The sequence below is a fragment of the Leptopilina heterotoma genome, unplaced genomic scaffold, assembly GCF_015476425.1.
Source record: "Leptopilina heterotoma isolate Lh14 unplaced genomic scaffold, ASM1547642v1 Lhet_76, whole genome shotgun sequence".
Classification (NCBI taxonomy): domain Eukaryota; kingdom Metazoa; phylum Arthropoda; class Insecta; order Hymenoptera; family Figitidae; genus Leptopilina; species Leptopilina heterotoma.
The window spans coordinates 780,797-798,559 of NW_025111175.1; the positions used below are offsets into that span (position 1 = coordinate 780,797).

Sequence of the window (17,763 nt, forward strand, 5' to 3'; positions counted from 1 at the left end):
TTACAATATAGAAAATAATTAATTTCAAAAAATTTCTTTAATTTATTCAAAATAATCGATTTTGTTAAAATAATTGTAATTAATAACTTCACTTATATTTTGTTTACCAGTTTAAAAATTTATTTTACAATTTATAAAATTAGTTTATAAAATAGTTTAAAAATTAGTTATTAGTTTCTAAAATTAATTTTTTTATTTTAGTATTTTATTATTTTATTTATTTCTTTCTTCATGAAAAATATTTTTTACAAGATAGAAAAATTTCATTATGGAAGATTTATAAATTTTCGAATTAGCTTTTTCCACTGGTTGTAAATTGCAAACACTTTGTATAATACGTAAAGAGAAAAAGAAATGTTTATTTTTTTTTACCTTGCAGGCAGCTTCGATTGTTTTGCAGAGAGCTCCACTACTTGGCTCGCAATTGAAAATGTGTGCAATAAACGTATCCTGCGCTGTGTGCATGATGAAAGCGCATTGCTTCACATTATGACCAATGCCCAAAAATGATAAATAGCGAACTCGACACTCAGTAATTAATTTGTCATCCTGTCAAGAATAATAATTCAATTATTATATTAATTTAAAAATTTGTTTTTTATTTTAATTTTTTTACTGATTTTTATATCCATTGAATTTCATATACATAATTATTTTATTTCTTTGTTTGTAATTTAGGGTGGCCGCTGGACCGAGACAGGGAATTTTTTTGGATTTGGAAAAACCGAAAAAAGACAGTAAATTTTGATCTTGACCGGGATTTTGGAAATTTTTTTTTAAACACTTATTATTTTGTGAGAAAAAATAGAAATATTTATTTTAAGACTTATTAATTAGATTTCATTAAAAAAGATTGAATGATCTTCTATAAAATCGTTTTATTTTGTCTGGGAATTTTATCAAAAGTAACTATAAAAATATCCAATTTCTAGAATTTAGAAGAAAATTATAAATTTTGTTGTCCAATGTAACAAATTTAAAAAAAAAAAATATTAAATTTAATTTTAAATTCTTTCTATTTCTAACAATAATTAAACAAAATATAATTTTAATTAAATGCGTTGATAAATTTGAAAGAGAAAAAATTTCACATCCTATAAAATACTGACAAAAAAATCAATATATAAATTTTTTTTTGCAATAATATTAAGTAAAACAAATTTAAACTAGTAAAAATTTGAACTAATTAGAACAAAAGTGATACGAAAATAAAAATTAATTTTTAAATAATAAAGTAGATAAATAAAAAATAAAAATAAATAAAATTTCTTTTCTTAGAAAATAAATTTTTAAAAAAACGTATTTTTTATTAATATCAATTCGTTTTTTTACAATTATTCATATAAGCAACTTTTTCTATATTTTAGAATATTAAATTAATAATTAATATTACTAATAATTAATATTATAGTATATATTATAAAATAATATTATATTATATTATTATTATATCATATATATTATATGTATAGTAATATTAAATATAAAATTTTAAAAAGTTTCAAATTCTTAGATATTGTTTGCTTTTTGTTTCTTAACTTTTTTATAATTTTTCTTTTCAAATATTTTCAATTTTAAAATTAATTTTATGGAGAAGAATTTTATTAAAAGTGAATTGAAAATAATTAAATTCCTTCAAAGGAGTTTACTATTTATAAAAAATAATTGAATTATTGCGAAGAATTTTACTATTTATAAAAATAATTAAAATATTTCGAAGAATTGATTAAAATTTTAAGAAATAATTAAATTGTTATGAAGAATTTTATAGAAATATTTTTAAATAAGGAAATTTTTTCGTGAAATTCAATTAAAGTTGTTTCAATTGTTTGAAAACAATAGAATTTGTTTAAAGAATTTTATTAAAATTAAGTATATTCAAAATAATTGGATTCATCACAAGAATTTTATTATTTTTTGAAAATATAATTGAATTCTTTAAATTTTTTTTACGAATATATTTAAAAATTGCATTATGAAAGTAATTTAATTTTTTTATATAGAATTTTTTAAAAATATTTTGAGAATAATCGAATTATTTTTTGAGAATTTTAAATTCTTCTTGAAATTGCATTTTATGGAAATTTTTGAAAAATAATTAAATTCTTTCATGTAATTTTATTTAAATTTGATTAAAAATAATTTAATTCCTGCAAAAGAATTTTCGTATTTATAAAAACAGTCGAATTTTTTCGAAAAATTTATTAAAATTTTTGGGAAATAATTGAAATTTATGGAAAATATTTTAAAATATTTGAATTCATCCGAGGAATTCAATTAAAATTGTTTTGGAAATCTTTAAATTTTTGTAAAGATTAAAGTCTTTTAATTTCAAATTTTTAATATTATTTAAAAAAAATAATTTAATTGTTTAGAAGGATTTATTAAAAAGTTAATTAATTTCAAAAAATTTATTTAAGTTCCAAATGATATTTTAGAATTAAAGATATTCAAACAAATTGTATTATAAATATATTTTAAAGTTTCAATTATATTATTTCTAGAGTAAACTAAAATATTTTTAGGGTTTGGGAAAAAGTTAAAATTTTGTCTAATATAAAAATCAGGGAAATCTTTCAATTTTTCATGGAATAATTTATTTTCAGAGTTATTCTTTATGACAGGGAAAAATAATTCATGACTGGGAATTTTTTGTTATATAAAATTAAAAAGTGGCCACCCTAGATTCTTACTTAGTTGCAATAAAAAAAGGTACATAAAAAATTGCACAGAAAAAACGATAAACTAATTTTAAGAAGCGCCTATTTAAATAGGAGCCAAGAATATTCCCTACTTAAATTAAGTGGGGAGCACTTAATTTAAATAGGAGCCAAAAATATTCCCTACTTAAATTAAGTGGGGGGCACTTAATTTAAATAGGAGCCTAAAATATTCCCTACTTAAATTAAGTGGGGCACTTAATTTAAATAGGAGCCAAGAATATTCCCTACTTAAATTAAGTGCCCCTACTTAAATTAAGTGCCTCCACTTAAATTAAGTGGGGGCACTTAATTTAAATAGGAGCCTAAAATATTCCCTACTTAAATTAAGTGTGGGCACTTAACTTAAATAGGAGCCAAGAATATTCCCTACTTAAATTAAGTGCCCCCACTTAAAATAAGTGGAGCCACTTAATTTAAGTACAGAATATTCTTGGCTCCTATTTAAGTACGCGCTTCTTAAAATTAGTTTATCGTTTTTTCTGTGACGAAAAAAATTATTTGAATTTAATAAATAGATCTTGTTTTGTTGAGTGAAGATGTTTAGAGTAAACTTACGTTTGGTGTTAGTATAGAAATCATACTGGGTGCAACAGCAACGTTGACATTTCGCCACTGACTTAGGGGTGTATTGGTAACAGTGTGGTCTATTGCATTATTTAACACTTCCATTCCACTGGCTTGGTTGACCTGCATCGATCCAAGGTATTGTGCTCGAAGCACTTTCTTAGGCTCCTCCATTGGTGTAGGAAACGATTGTGCTTCAAAACAATGAAAACAATCCCTTAAATTCCATTTTTTCTTACAACTTTCAATTACACTCCCCCCCCCTGTTTCTCAATTAAAATTATTTAAAATAAAATTCCAAACCCTTCGAAATATTAAAATTAAGTTCTTTAATTTAAAGTTTAATAAAGTTCTTTAATTCTTTGAAATTCTTTTCGAATTTTTGAGTTTTAAAAATAGAATTGAATTTTTTTTTTAAATAAACTTACTGACGAGTGCTTGTCCATTTCTATGAAAACGTCGATGCTCCGTGGGAAGATTTGTTGGCCTCGCGGCTAAACTTGTTCTACCATTAATATCCACAGGCCTGGTTGGATTTTGCTGAAGTTCACGTTCAATCAAAACTTTTTTGCATGCATCTCGTAGTGTGTTGGCAATAGTGAGCGGAGGAATGTCACATCGAAATACATGACACATGTATTTTCTGGTTGATTTGTCCCTCGCTACGTATGCAAAATCCCTGATAGAGCAGATAAAAAAAAAAGGTTTATTATATTTCCATTTTTCTCCAAAAACCACGAAATTCAAATATAAAAAAAAAATTTATTTGATAAATTACCTCTCACTGATGGAAAATTGTCCCCGGAAAAAAAGAAGTGAAGCAGAATGAAAAAAATTAATATTATAAATTTCTGAAATTTTTTTTCACATTTATCATTACAATAAAAAGAATTATAAAAATAATTTGTAATTTATTACACAATCGAAAAATTAAAAAAATATGAATCTAATTGTTTCTTACTTTCCCTGATCTCGACCAACACCCCAAACCTTGAGAGTACTGAATGGCTGTGTATTGAGGACAGTGAGATTTTCAGGATCTATTAATTTGAGTGCCCCCTCACCGAGATCCATGAAGAGATTCTTACCCTAGACAAAGATTGATTTTTAGGATTTTCCTTTTTCTAAGTAAAAAAAAAAAAATTCTTGTGGACAAAGAAATAACTGAACTCACGTCTCCCCATCGGCCAATGACGTCTAGAAGATCATTTCTTCCCAATGTCAGATCAACGATACATTTATTAACTGTTTTTCTACTTCTCTCTTCGGTGACGTCCTCCTCGGCAACTTCCACCCAACCGAAGGAACGAACTGCGAACCTGATCCTCTTGTCTCTACCCTCAGAATCTGCTCTTGCTGGATAACTTCTTCTTCTGCAATAAAAAAAAAGAATTTTTTGTTTATTATTCTTTTTTCTTTATTATAGAAATTAAATTACAACTACATGGAAAAAAATTAGGAAAACGTAAAGACTTTTATATGAAACCTACTTGAGTGCTAATTCCTCTTTTCTTTTGATCTTCAACTCCTGACTAAGAGCTGAACTTGTGTTGCTGCGTGTCACAGTGTTTGTCATTCCACTTAATGAATGGAAATTATCCACCTTAAATAATACAAAAATATTATAAACTAGCCAAACTATATTCTTGTTAAAGATTACAGGACAAAACATCCAATTCAAAAAATTCAGACCGAAAAATCCAAGAAAAAAAGTCCAAAGTACAAAAAATCGTAAAAAAAAAATGTCCAAAGTTAAAAAATCAAAAATAAATAAAAAAGTCCAAAGTACAAAAAATCATAAATAAAAATATCCAAAGTTAAAAAATCAAAAATAAATAAAAACGTCTAAAATAAATAATGAAACATGTGAAAAAGCCACGTTTTTACTTTTTACGCTATAAGATCGGAATTTAAAATGTTAATATTAAAATCGCAGGATTTTAATTATTTACATAAATAATAAAATTCAATTATTTTCATAAATAAAAAAATTCCAATTATTTTATAAAATTTTTAAAACAATTGTTCCAAGAAATACAATTATTTTCAACAGTTTTGATAAAATTCTTTTTACAAAAATTCAATTATTTTTTTTCAATACAATTCCAATTAAAATTACTCGATTAATTTAATTATTTTCAGAGTCATCGAAATTTCATTTAAAGCAGGCATTTAAATTTTTATACATATCTGAATTTTTTTCATTGGATTTTTATATTCTTTGGACTTTTTGAAAAAGGAAAAAAAAATCCAAAAAAATAAGTCCAAATTTTATAAATTTCAAAGTTGAATGAATTTAATTAGAAATTTTCATGAACTTAGATTTTTGACAAATTTTAATAATTCAAAATCTTCTAAAATTAGTTAAATTTGTCAATATGTATTTAATTAATTATTAAAAATAATGGATTTATAGAAGAATTTTAGTTAAAAACAGTAAAAAAATTTAATTTTAAAGAAGTTACAAATGATGCAGAAATTGAATTATTTTCAAAAGTAATAAAATTCTTATCACAAAAATTCAATTATGTTCAAAATTTATAAAAAAATCTCGACAAAATCCCAATTATTATCTTAATAAATAAAAAAATTCTTCTTCAAAATTCAATTATTTTCAAAAATTTCCCCCTTTTATTGATTTTTAATATTTACTATTTTAATAAAATTACCCGAAAGAATTGAATTATTTAAAAACAATTTTAATCAAATTTTTAATATATATTTAATTAATTATTGAAAATAGTGGATTTATAGACGAATTTTACTCAAAAACACTTAAAAAAAAATTGAATTTTGGAAAACATATAAATGATTACATAAATTCAATTATTTTCAAAACTAATCAAATTCTTTTCCAAAATTCAATTATTTTAAAAATTTTTTAATAAAATTCTTGTCAAAATTCAATTATTTTCAAAAGTAATCAAATTCTTTTCCAAAATTCAATAATTTTTAAAATTTTTAATAAAATTCTTGGCAAAGTTCATTTTTTTTTAAATTTTAATAAAATGTTTGTCAAAATTTCAAGTATTTTCAAAAATTCTCCTCAATTTCATATAAATTCTATTATTTACAAATTTTTAATTAATTTTTTCGCAATATTTAAATTATTTTCAATAAATTATCAAATTTTTTACAGGCATTGAATTATTTTCATAAATAATAAAATTCTTTTTAGGAATTCAATTATTTTTATAAATAAAACTCATCCCAGAATTTCAATTATTTTTATTAAAATTTTAACCAAATTCCTCGAAAAATGTAATTGTTCTTAACAATTTTATTAAAAATCGTCGAAGGAATTTAACTATTTAAAAATATGTTGGTAAAATTCTCCATGAGAATTTTGAATTTTAAGAAACATTCAATTGTTCAATAAATTATTTATTTTTGCCTTTAAATAATTGAATTCTCGTAGAATTTTCAAATAAAAATTGATTTAAAAATGAATTTCAGTTAAAATTTTAGATCTGAATATTTATTATTAAAATTATTGAAATATTCAAAGAATATTTGAATCTTAAAAGCATTATAGCATGAATTTTAAGAACTAAGTGAATTTTGAAAAGGTTTCAAATTAAATTCTTTGAAAATCTTAATTTTTCATACTTATAACCAACAATTCTGTAGAATTAATTATTTTGAAAAAGTTTAATTGAATGTTTTTCTGAAATTATTTGAAGTGTTAATTTTTTAATTTGTATTCAATTGAAGAATTTCTGAATAATTGAAATTTCGTTAAATTGAATTGTAAACAAATGGATTTGAAAATTCTCAAAGAACTTTTTCAAAAATTATTAAAGATAATTGATTTAAAGAAGAATTTTATTTAAAAATTCTAGAAAATAATAATTGAATTAAAATGATGAAAAAATTAAAGTAAAAATATTCCTATTGTATAAAATAATGATCGGTTATCTTTAATTTAATGAAGAATTTAAAATGAAGAATTTGCTTACTTCGAGTCTTCAGAGTCGAAGACTCGGAGTAATCAATTTCTTCATGTTTTATAATAAATATTCTTATAAATTGTTAAATTTCAAAAAGGTTTGAATTTGAATCTTTTGAAGAATTTTAATTCCTATGGAAAAATAATAATGATTAAATATTTATTTAGAAAAGAAGTTATTGATGTTTTCGAATAATTTTACAATCGTTTTTAACAAATAGAAATTTTGTAAATATTTTTTCCAAAGAAATTTAGAATTTCTTAAACAAAATTTTATTTATAAAATTTTTTTTACTTAAAACTTGTACTTTGCTTATTAATTATTATAAAACATGAAAAAATTATTATTTGCAATAGGCAATAGTAAAAAAATTATTAATAATAAATAAAAATGATCCAGTAACATCAAAAGCTATTTTAATACCAATCAAAAATTGACAATAAATTTCTAATGAATATTAGGAGAAAAAGTTACAAGATACTTGCGGTAAAATTGATGTTCTCAAAAGTTAAAAATAACTTACACTGTCATTGCTTTTGACCAGTGAACGACGGTTTTCCGTTTTTGAAATTATTTGTGGTTCAGGTGGTTCTCTCTGGATAGTGCCACTTTTGATGTGCCAGTAATAAGGACCTTCCTGGTCTGAAATCATTTTAGAATTCAGTCGGTCAGTCACCTGTTGCGCCACTCTACTAGTGTTCGGAGGTGTGATCAACGTTGTACATATAGTAGAATTACATTTCATTCATTTTCTTTTCAAAATTAATCTTTGTAATAAAAAAAAAATTATTTCTAATTTCCACAATCGAACAACTTTTTTTCGAATGTTTTAACATTCGCGAAAAAATGTTAAATCATTATATTGAGAATAACAATAAATTGAAACTTAAAATTTATTATTTTCAATAATCGAATAACAAAAATGCTAAAAAAAATAAAAACTCAGAACTTATGTTCTGAGTTTTTATTTCTTTTAGCATTTTTTTTTAAATGTTTATAAAATGTTGTTTTAAAGAAAGAAAAATATTCTTAAAGTTCTGTTTAAAAATATTCGTTTTCTTAAAAGTTTTTAATTAAAAAACTAAAAAACTAAAAAACTAAAAAATAGAAATTAATAAGCAAATAGAAAAATCTAAAATGAAAACTCATAACAAAAAAAAAAAAATGAAATTTCTGATCGTAAATTTTTGTGATCGTATTTCGGGGGATAAATGCGAAGGACAAGACAATAAATTTTGTTTATGTACAGTAGGGATTAATTAAGAAGAAAATTTAATTGAAATATACTCACCCTCGTGTTTTTCCCAACCGTGTGGTAAATTTTCGTCCTTGGCCTTGCAATCAATGGTCTGAACGTCAATAGCATTCGGTGGTTTTCCAGTGACGTTATTTTGTAAACTTGTATTTTTTTGCTCCTTAGGCTGTCGTCTTTTTACAGGAACATTATGTAATTCATTCAATCCGCCTACTTCAACGTGCGGTGTTCCCCCCATGTCTGTCGTGTCAATATTTCCTCCTTTCTCGCAGAAACTGCAAAAAGAAATAATTATCGATTTCATTACAAAATTGTATCATTATATCACTGCAATTTTAATAACATATTTTCTTATTCAATTTCTTTTATTAATTATTCATTATTTATTTATTATTATTTTTTATTATTTTTTGATTAATTTTTTTATTTATTTTCTTATTAAAATTTTGTTTTCAAGTTAACATATTTAATATAATCTTTTATACTAAATAATTTAAAATCACTTTAAATTAAATCATTTAAATTAAAAGTAACATTGCTCAAGAACTAAACTTTCTTTATACACGAAAGAAAGGTAAATTATTTTTCTTTTCAAATTAAAAATTAAAAATAAGTTTCGAAAATATAAATTGAAATAAACTTCTTTTGAAGTTTCACTTACTAATAAATGACAAAAAAAAAATAATTTACACAATATCGAACAGATAAATTGAAATAAAATAGTAAACTTCCCAAAGTTTTAATTTATAAATATCTCTCTATTTATTGCATGATTAAAAATTGCGTCATTTTTTTTGGGATATTAATATTGTAAAGAGGATTAAGGAGACATTTTTACGAGTCCTGTAGAAATGGTGTTTAGGGTGTCGTTAATCTAAGAAATACAAACTTGGACGATAAAGCAACTTGGCCTAAATGAATATATGCGACAATTACCAAGCAAGGAACTATAAAGATTTCACAGGGAAGTTTAACGACCGTTAAATGCGGCATTATCACGTTGTTGTGATCAGACTGCCTCGTTAATTTATACCATGTCAAGCGGAAAATTTAAATATTCAAACAATAATTACAAAAATGCTAATTATCATTTTTTATTTTTTTCCTCTTCCTCTTAAAATTAAATTCAATCGAGCATATTCTGCTCTTTTCAGTGCACCATACCCGTAGTCACGATATGTGAGCAATTATTTATTTACTATCATGGAAAACATTTTTTTTTCTGGAATAGCTATAAATTTTACTAGATCAGCGCAATTTTTTGTTCTTTTAGTTAAAACTTTTCGATATCCTAAAAATTCGATTAAAATTGTATTAAAAATAATTGAAATTCTGCGATGAGTTTTATTAATGAAAATAATTCAATTTCTAAAAAGAATTTTATTATTTATTAAAATAGTTGAATCCCAGTAAAAATTTTTATTTTTTATTGAAAATAATTAAATTTTTGCGAAGAAATTTATAAAAAAATTTGTAATTAATAGAATTCATATGAAATTGAGGAGAATTTTTGAAAATAATTGAAATTTTGAGTTTTTTGACAAACATTTTATTAAAATTTTTTAAAAAATTGAATTTTGCCAAGAATTTTCTTGAAAATTTTAAAAATAATTGAATTTTGAAAAAGAATTTTATTATTTTTGAAAATCATTTAATTTATGCGAACATTTATAAGTTTTCCAAAATTACATTTTTTTGTGTGTTTTTGAGTAAAGTCCGTCTATAAATCCACTATTTTTAGTAATTTATTTAAATATATATATTCAAAAATTTAACAAATTTCAGAAGAATTTGTATTATTAAAATTTTTAAAAACCAAAGTAATCTTTAAAATTTTAACTGAAATTAATTTTTAAATCAATTTTTATTAGAAAATCCTACAAGAATTCAATTATTTAAATGCAAAAAAAAATAATTTATTGAATAATTAAATATTTCTTAAAATTGAATTCTCATAAAGAATTTTATCAAAACATTTTTAAATAATTGATTTCTTTTGACGAGTTTTAATAAAATTGTTGAGAACAATTACATTTTTCGAGGAATTCGATTAAAATTATATTAAAAATAATTGAAATTCTGCGATGAGTTTTAATTATAAAAATAATTGAATTTCTGAAAAGAATTTTATTATTTATAAAAAATAATTTAATCCCTGTGAAAAGTAGAATTCATATTAAATTAAGGAAATTTTTTGAAAATAATTGAAATTTTGTTAAACATTTTATTCAAATTTTAAAAAAAAATTTATTTAGCCAAGAATTTTATTAAATATTTTTTAAAAAATTGAATTTCGCAAAAGAATTTGATTACTTTTGAAAATAATTTAATTTTGCCAAGAGTTTTATTAAATTTTTTTAAAATAATTGAATTTTGGAAAAGAATCTGATTACTTTTGAAAATAATTGAATTTTGCCAAGATTTTTATTAAAAATTTTTAAAATAATTGAATTTTTAAAAAGAATTTGATTAATTTTGATAATAATTGAATTTTGCCAAGATCTTTATTAAATATTTTTTAAAAAATTGAATTTTGGAAAAGAGTTTGATTACTTTTGAAAATAATTGAATTTTGCCAAGAGTTTTATTAACATTTTTAAAAATAATTGAATTTTGGAAAAGAATCTGATTACTTTTGAAAATAATTGAATTTTGCCAAGATTTTTATTAAAAATTTTTAAAATAATTGAATTTTTGAAAAGAATTTGATTAATTTTGATAATAATTGAATTTCGCCAAGATCTTTATTAAATATTTTTTAAAAAATTGAATTTTGGAAAAGAATCTGATTACTTTTGAAAATAATTGAATTTTGCCAAGATTTTTATTAAAAATTTTTAAAATAATTGAATTTTTGAAAAGAATTTGATTAATTTTGATAATAATTGAATTTTGCCAAGATCTTTATTAAGTATTTTTTAAAAAATTGAATTTTGGAAAAGAGTTTGATTACTTTTGAAAATAATTGAATTTTGCCAAGAGTTTTATTAACATTTTTTAAAATAATTGAATTTTGGAAAAGAATCTGATTACTTTTGAAAATAATTGAATTTTGCCAAGATTTTTATTAAAAATTTTTAAAATAATTGAATTTTTAAAAAGAATTTGATTAATTTTGATAATAATTGAATTTTGCCAAGATCTTTATTAAATATTTTTTAAAAAATTGAATTTTGGAAAAGAATCTGATTACTTTTGAAAATAATTGAATTTTGCCAAGAGTTTTATTAAAAATTTTAAAAATAATTGAATTTTGGAAAAGAATCTGATTACTTTTGAAAATATTCAATTTATGCAATCATTTATAATTTTTCCAGAATTCAATTTTTTTTAGTGTGTTTTTGAGTAAAATTTGTCTATAAATCCACTATTTTTAATAATTTATTAAATATATATTAAAAAATTTAACAAATTTCACAAGAATTTGAATTATTAAAATTTTTAAAAACCTAAGTAATCTGCAAAAGAAGCCAAATTTATTTACAAGGTAAACGATCTTACAAAAATGTAAAATTTCTCTTTTGTTATTTTAATAATTATTATATTATAATATAATAAAATAATTTTGTTAGATTATATTTCTATAATATTGGATTATAATATTATAATCATATTATTATATTCAAGTTATTTAATTATTTATTCATTTATTTATAAAATATATAAAAAAAATTCTATCATCTCGCTTTATAAAATTGTTGGTACCCATTTCATACGATTTAATTCTCCATTTTTGTCTATTATTTTATTTCACGTGTTTATTCTTTTTGACGATTCATGTGTAGTTTTTGAAATGTCAAAAACAGTTGAGGTTTGATGATGAAATCGAGTATACATAGAGAGGAGTGTATTTTACGCATATCCTGAGGCTGAAAAGTGCTTTGGTCCTGAAAATTTCTGGAGAGCTATTCAAGTAGTGCTGAAGCATCAAAAGCACCAGGAGAAGCTTTACGAGAATCTAGAAACGAAATAGAGTTAAAAAAAAGAAAAACAAAGAAAGAAAGAGAAGGAGAAGAATAGTGAAGAGATGAAGAACGAAGAGAACAAACGATTGAGTTTGTGGCGCAAAAAAAAATGTTTCTATTAAAAAATAGATTGAGAGTAAAAATATTTCGTATATTCGTCAACCACCCTTTGATGAGAATTTCATTTTTCAAAGAGTTGCCCGAATTTAATTGAAAAATCGCTAAATTATTCAGGACGAAATTTTTTAATTTGGTGCGAAAAAATTGTTTTTCTTTTGGAGAAAATATTTTTTTGAAACAAATATTTTTCAAAGACAATATTTATTTTAAAGAAAATATTTTCTAATGTATCATCAATAAGACAATAGAAGCAAAAAAAAAACCTCATCCAATGCACTACTGATAATTTTTCTACAATAATTAAGGAAACAAACCTACGTGCAAAAAATTCTGTTTAAAAAAAAAATATTTCAACCCGAGAAATTTAATTTCTATACCCATTCATCAATTCTGAATTTTAACGATGAAAAAGAATTTGATATTTTTATATCTTCAATTTTTATTCACTATTCAATAGTGTCAATTTCAGTCTAAAAACAGTAAAAATAGTTATTAATATTAATAAAATAAATGATGAACTTTTTAATTACAGTGTAAGTAGAAGAAGACAGTGTCAGTCAGACGAAATTGCAAGGAAATTGTAAAGACAGTAGTAAAAGTAAGTCTTCAGTCAGACAATTCAGTGTCAGTAGTTAAAGTCAGTTTTAGTCGGACCAAATACTATGAATTATAGAAACAGTAGTGAGAGTATTTACCAGTCAGACATTAAAAAGAATAGAAATATTTTTCAGTAGTAAAATACTTTTTAGTCAGACAAAATTGTCTCGAATTCAAAATCTACATATCCAACACTACTGCAACAAGTAGTCAAAGTAAATTTCCAGTCAGACTTTCCTTAGTTTGTGTATTGCAGTGTCAGTAGTGAAAGCCAATTTTAGTCAGACGTTTTTAAGACAGTCTCAAGACAAAAAATTTACGACCCCTTTTTCCATAAGTAGTCGAAATAATTTTAATCAGACATTACGATTTTAATTTTTCTTTTTTAATAATAAAATAAGTGGAAGTCAATTTCAAAAAGTGAAAAATTGAAAGTATCAGTAGTAAAAGTCAATTTTAGTCAGACGTATGATTTTTTCCCAAATTATTTTCTCATTTGTATTCAATTTACCACTGTAACTACTGTTTTTAAAAACCAATTTTCTAAAAAATACTCCAAATAACTCAAAACTAAATAAAAATAAATAAAAATAAATAAAAATAAATAAAAATAAATAAAAATAAATAAAAATAATTAAAAATAAATAGAAATAAATAGAAATAAATAAAAATAAATAAAAATAAATAAAAATAAATAAAAATAAATAAAAATAATTAAAAATAAATAAAAATAAAAAATAAATCTTAAAAAATACATCTCAAAATAAATATCTTAAAAATAAAATTATTACTTCTCTACAAAAATCATTCCAAACGTGCTGATAAAAAGTGTTCCTTTTCTTTTCATTAGAACATTAATCATAAAAGTCAAATTTCAAGTTTTAGATGATGATGATAATAATAATAATAATTTTTACATTTTTACATTTTCTCTAAATTTCAGAGGTGGATGAGAGGGGTTGGGGGAAGGTCTACGAAAAGCGTACGACGAATTCGTACATACTTTATGACGTCGGCGCCGGAAGGATTGGCGACTGGTTCTCCATGATTTTCCAGAGTGGAAGCTTTCGGCAGAAGCTTGCTAGTCGATCGGGGATTCCCATTGAGGGTGTCGTCGATCAAAGTGGATTCAGCGACCACTGCCACACCCTCATTGACGTACCTGAATCATCAGGGCATCACAAATATTAGGAAAAATATCCTATTTTTAAAATTTTTTTTTTAAAATTTATAATCCTATATAATAATAATAATTACTAACTATTTTATTTATTTACTTAGGGTATACTTAATATTTAGATATTTTTGAATAAATAAACAAAATAAATATTTTAGAAAAATGAACTTTAGTGTTTTAATTTTAAACCCTTATTTTGAATTTTCTCTACCTTTAATTATTTCAATTTAATTTTTAATTTACTTTTAATGTTTTAATTTACTTTTCATTCAATTTCCATTCAACTTTCATTCAATTTTTATTCAATTTTCATTCATTTTGTAATAAAATTTAACTAAATTTAAAATAATGTTAAAACTATTGTTGGGAGTTAATTTCATAATAAGCCCCTAAAGAGAAAAATAAACTAAAAGAAAGAAAATAATAAAAGTTTAATTATGAAAATTAGGAAATAATAAATAAACAAATATAGTAATAAGAAAGCTAATAAATAGTAAATAAAAAATGGTAGCAGAAGTAAAAATATAATCATAGTGATAGTAATAATATAATAATAAAATTATTAAAAAATGTAAATGAAATTATCTTAAATAAAATAGAAATAGAATAAAAATAAAATTGTAAAAATAAAAATGCGAAAATAATCATTAAACAAAAGTATCAAATAAAAGGTAATAACCGTTTCTTTTTTAACCATTTCATGATAATGGTAAACTGAGTGGAAAGTTTTGTGACCTTATTTCGGTGTCCGTGACATAGTCCTCATGGTTATTTGCATAAATTTCTTTGTCTACTCTTTGCTGGGTATTCGTATAATAGGAAAATTAACGCATTCTCTCTATGCCAGCACCATTTTAATTAACGATCAGTGAACACACAAACACACACACACACAGAGTCAAATATCTCTTTTATACATTTATATATATATACTATATTCATGGTCCTTTTCTCTAAAAACACATTTTCTTCAACCTCGCCTCTACAATGTCGATGTAATTAAAGGGATTTAGCTAAGTACTTTGCTGACTAACGATAGAAAGACGACAGAACCAATAAGATTTTCTATAAGAACAGGAAGGTACTGATCAAATATAAGAATGAAAATTCTCTTATTGACAATTTCCTTTGCGCTCGCTTGCTTTCAGAAAAACCCGAGGGAAATTGGAAAAAAAGAGACCGGAGAATAAAAAAAAAACACACACACACACTTTTATCCTTTTCTTCACATATACCTACTCGTGGAATAAAATAGAATTTTTTTTCTAGATTACGAAAAAAAAAATTCGAAATTTTTAAATTTAGGTAAAAATATAAATTATATAAATTAAATAAATAAAATTTTACAAAAAAAATGAAATTGAAAGAATATTTTGCAAGAATCTTGAATAAAAGTGAAATTAAAAAAATATTTAAGGGCATTTGAACCATTATGACGTCATAGGTTCTGCAAAGCAAGTGTTTTAAGGCTGTGACGTCATCATGGTTCAAATGCCCTTAAATGAAAATAGAAAAAAAAATTTAAAATGAATAAGATAAGATTATTCTAATGAAGGTGAATTTCTACAATTATTTTAACGTCAAACATTTCTTTTTAAATTTCAAGTTTATAAATTTGGAAATAACAGTAAAAACAATCTTGACCTAACATTAATCTTTAATAAGAAATTTATTTAAAAATACTTCTAAAAATAATTTGAAATAAAGTAATAAAAATAATCAGAAAAAAATAATTTTAAATAAAATAATAAAAATAATTAGAAAAAATTACACATTAGAAAATTTTAGTTTTCTTTAAAAAAAATAAAGTTTATAAATCAAAACTTTTTCAAACTTGTGAAACAAATTTTAGAAATAAAAACTTGTCGGAAATTAAAAATAAATGTAAAATAAATTTTAGAAATCAAACATTGTTAGACAATTTTTTTAAAAAATCATAACTTCTTAGAAAAACATTTTTTTAGAAAACTAATTTCATAAGAAATCGCTTGTTTCGGAGAAAAAGATTAGAAAATATTTTTTTAAAAAAAGTTGACCATCTACCAACTATTTAAATAAAAATAGAAAAAGAACTTTAATAAGAATAGAAAATAGATTTAAAGAAAAATCCATTAATCATGAATTTTAACTATATAATAAAGAAAAATTGTTGTATCAGTAGTAAGTATAGATTATAGTCAGACGGAATTTTCAGAATATTTTTAATTATTAGAAATTAGAATAAGATTTTTAATTAGAAATTAGAAAAAGTATATTTAAATAAAATGGAAAAAATATTTAAATAACAATCCATTAATTGTAAATTTTAACAAACTAATAAAGAAAATTAAAAAATTCTTGGAAAATTAAAATTAGAAAGTAGAAAATATTTTTTGCACATTTTCTGCTTCTCAATTACAATTCATAAACAAAGTACAAATTTTAAGTAAACAAAAATGTTATAATAAAATTCTTCTTTCAATCAATTATCTTTATAATAATTTTTGAAAAAGTTCTTAGAGAATTTTCAAATCCATTTCTTTACAATTCAATTTTACGAAACTAAGATTTTTAAAAAGAATTTAATTTAAAACCTTTTCAAAATTCAATTATTTCTTAAAATTCATGCTATAATGCTTTTAATATTCAAATATTATTTAATTTGAATAATTATTATTTGAATAATTTGAATAATAAATATTCAAATCTAAAATTTTAACTGAAATTAATTTTTAAATCAATTTTTATTAGAAAATTCTACTTTGAATTTAATTATTTAAATGCAAAAATAAATAATTTATTAAATAATTAAATATTTCTTAAAATTGAATTCTCATAAAGATTTTTATTAAAACATTTTTAAATAATTCATTTCTTTTGACGATTTTTAATAAAATTGTCAAGAACAATATTACATTTCTCGAGGAATTCAATTAAAATTGTATTAAAAATAATTGAAATTCTGCGATGAGTTTTATTTATGAAAATAATTGAATTCATAAAAAGAATTTTACTATTTACGAAAATAATTCAATCCCAGTAAAAATTTTTATTTTTTATTGAAAATAATTAAATTATTGCGAAGAAATTTATAAAAAAATTGTAAATAATAGAATTCATATGAAATTGAGGAGAATTTTTGAAATTTTTCCAAAAATTGTATTAAAAATTTTTTGAAAATTGAATTTTGCCAAGAATTTTATTGAAAATTCTTAAAATAATTGAATTTTGGAAAAGAATTTGATTACTTTTGAAAATAAATGAATTTGTGTCATCATTTATAATTTTTCCAAAATTCAATTTTTGGAAAAACAGAAAAATATTTAATTAAAAATAGAAAAAATACTTAACTTAAAAGTAGATAAAAAAAAAATTAAAAATAGGAAAAATTTAATTTTCTATAAATTTAATTTGAAAATAAATAAAAAATAAT

General features: G+C 21.8%; 1 protein-coding gene across 8 annotated transcripts in view; it reads right to left on the reverse strand.

The window, feature by feature from the left end:
• The window catches only part of LOC122510823 (protein Fe65 homolog), a 192,529-nt gene that overhangs the window by 1,247 nt on the left and 173,519 nt on the right, over positions 1-17,763 (reverse strand). For 7 of the 8 annotated variants that reach the window (XM_043625736.1, XM_043625737.1, XM_043625734.1 and 4 more), the window contains 10 exons: positions 14,178-14,336; positions 8,529-8,767; positions 7,761-7,879; positions 4,778-4,890; positions 4,462-4,660; positions 4,249-4,376; positions 4,066-4,071; positions 3,716-3,966; positions 3,279-3,481; positions 373-549 (listed from right to left, as the gene is read on the reverse strand). In XM_043625736.1, the coding sequence (XP_043481671.1) occupies positions 373-549; positions 3,279-3,481; positions 3,716-3,966; positions 4,066-4,071; positions 4,249-4,376; positions 4,462-4,660; positions 4,778-4,890; positions 7,761-7,879; positions 8,529-8,767; positions 14,178-14,336 (1,594 nt within the window). The remainder of the gene's footprint in view (positions 1-372; positions 550-3,278; positions 3,482-3,715; positions 3,967-4,065; positions 4,072-4,248; positions 4,377-4,461; positions 4,661-4,777; positions 4,891-7,760; positions 7,880-8,528; positions 8,768-14,177; positions 14,337-17,763) is intronic. The other variant, XM_043625739.1, reaches the window with a different exon arrangement.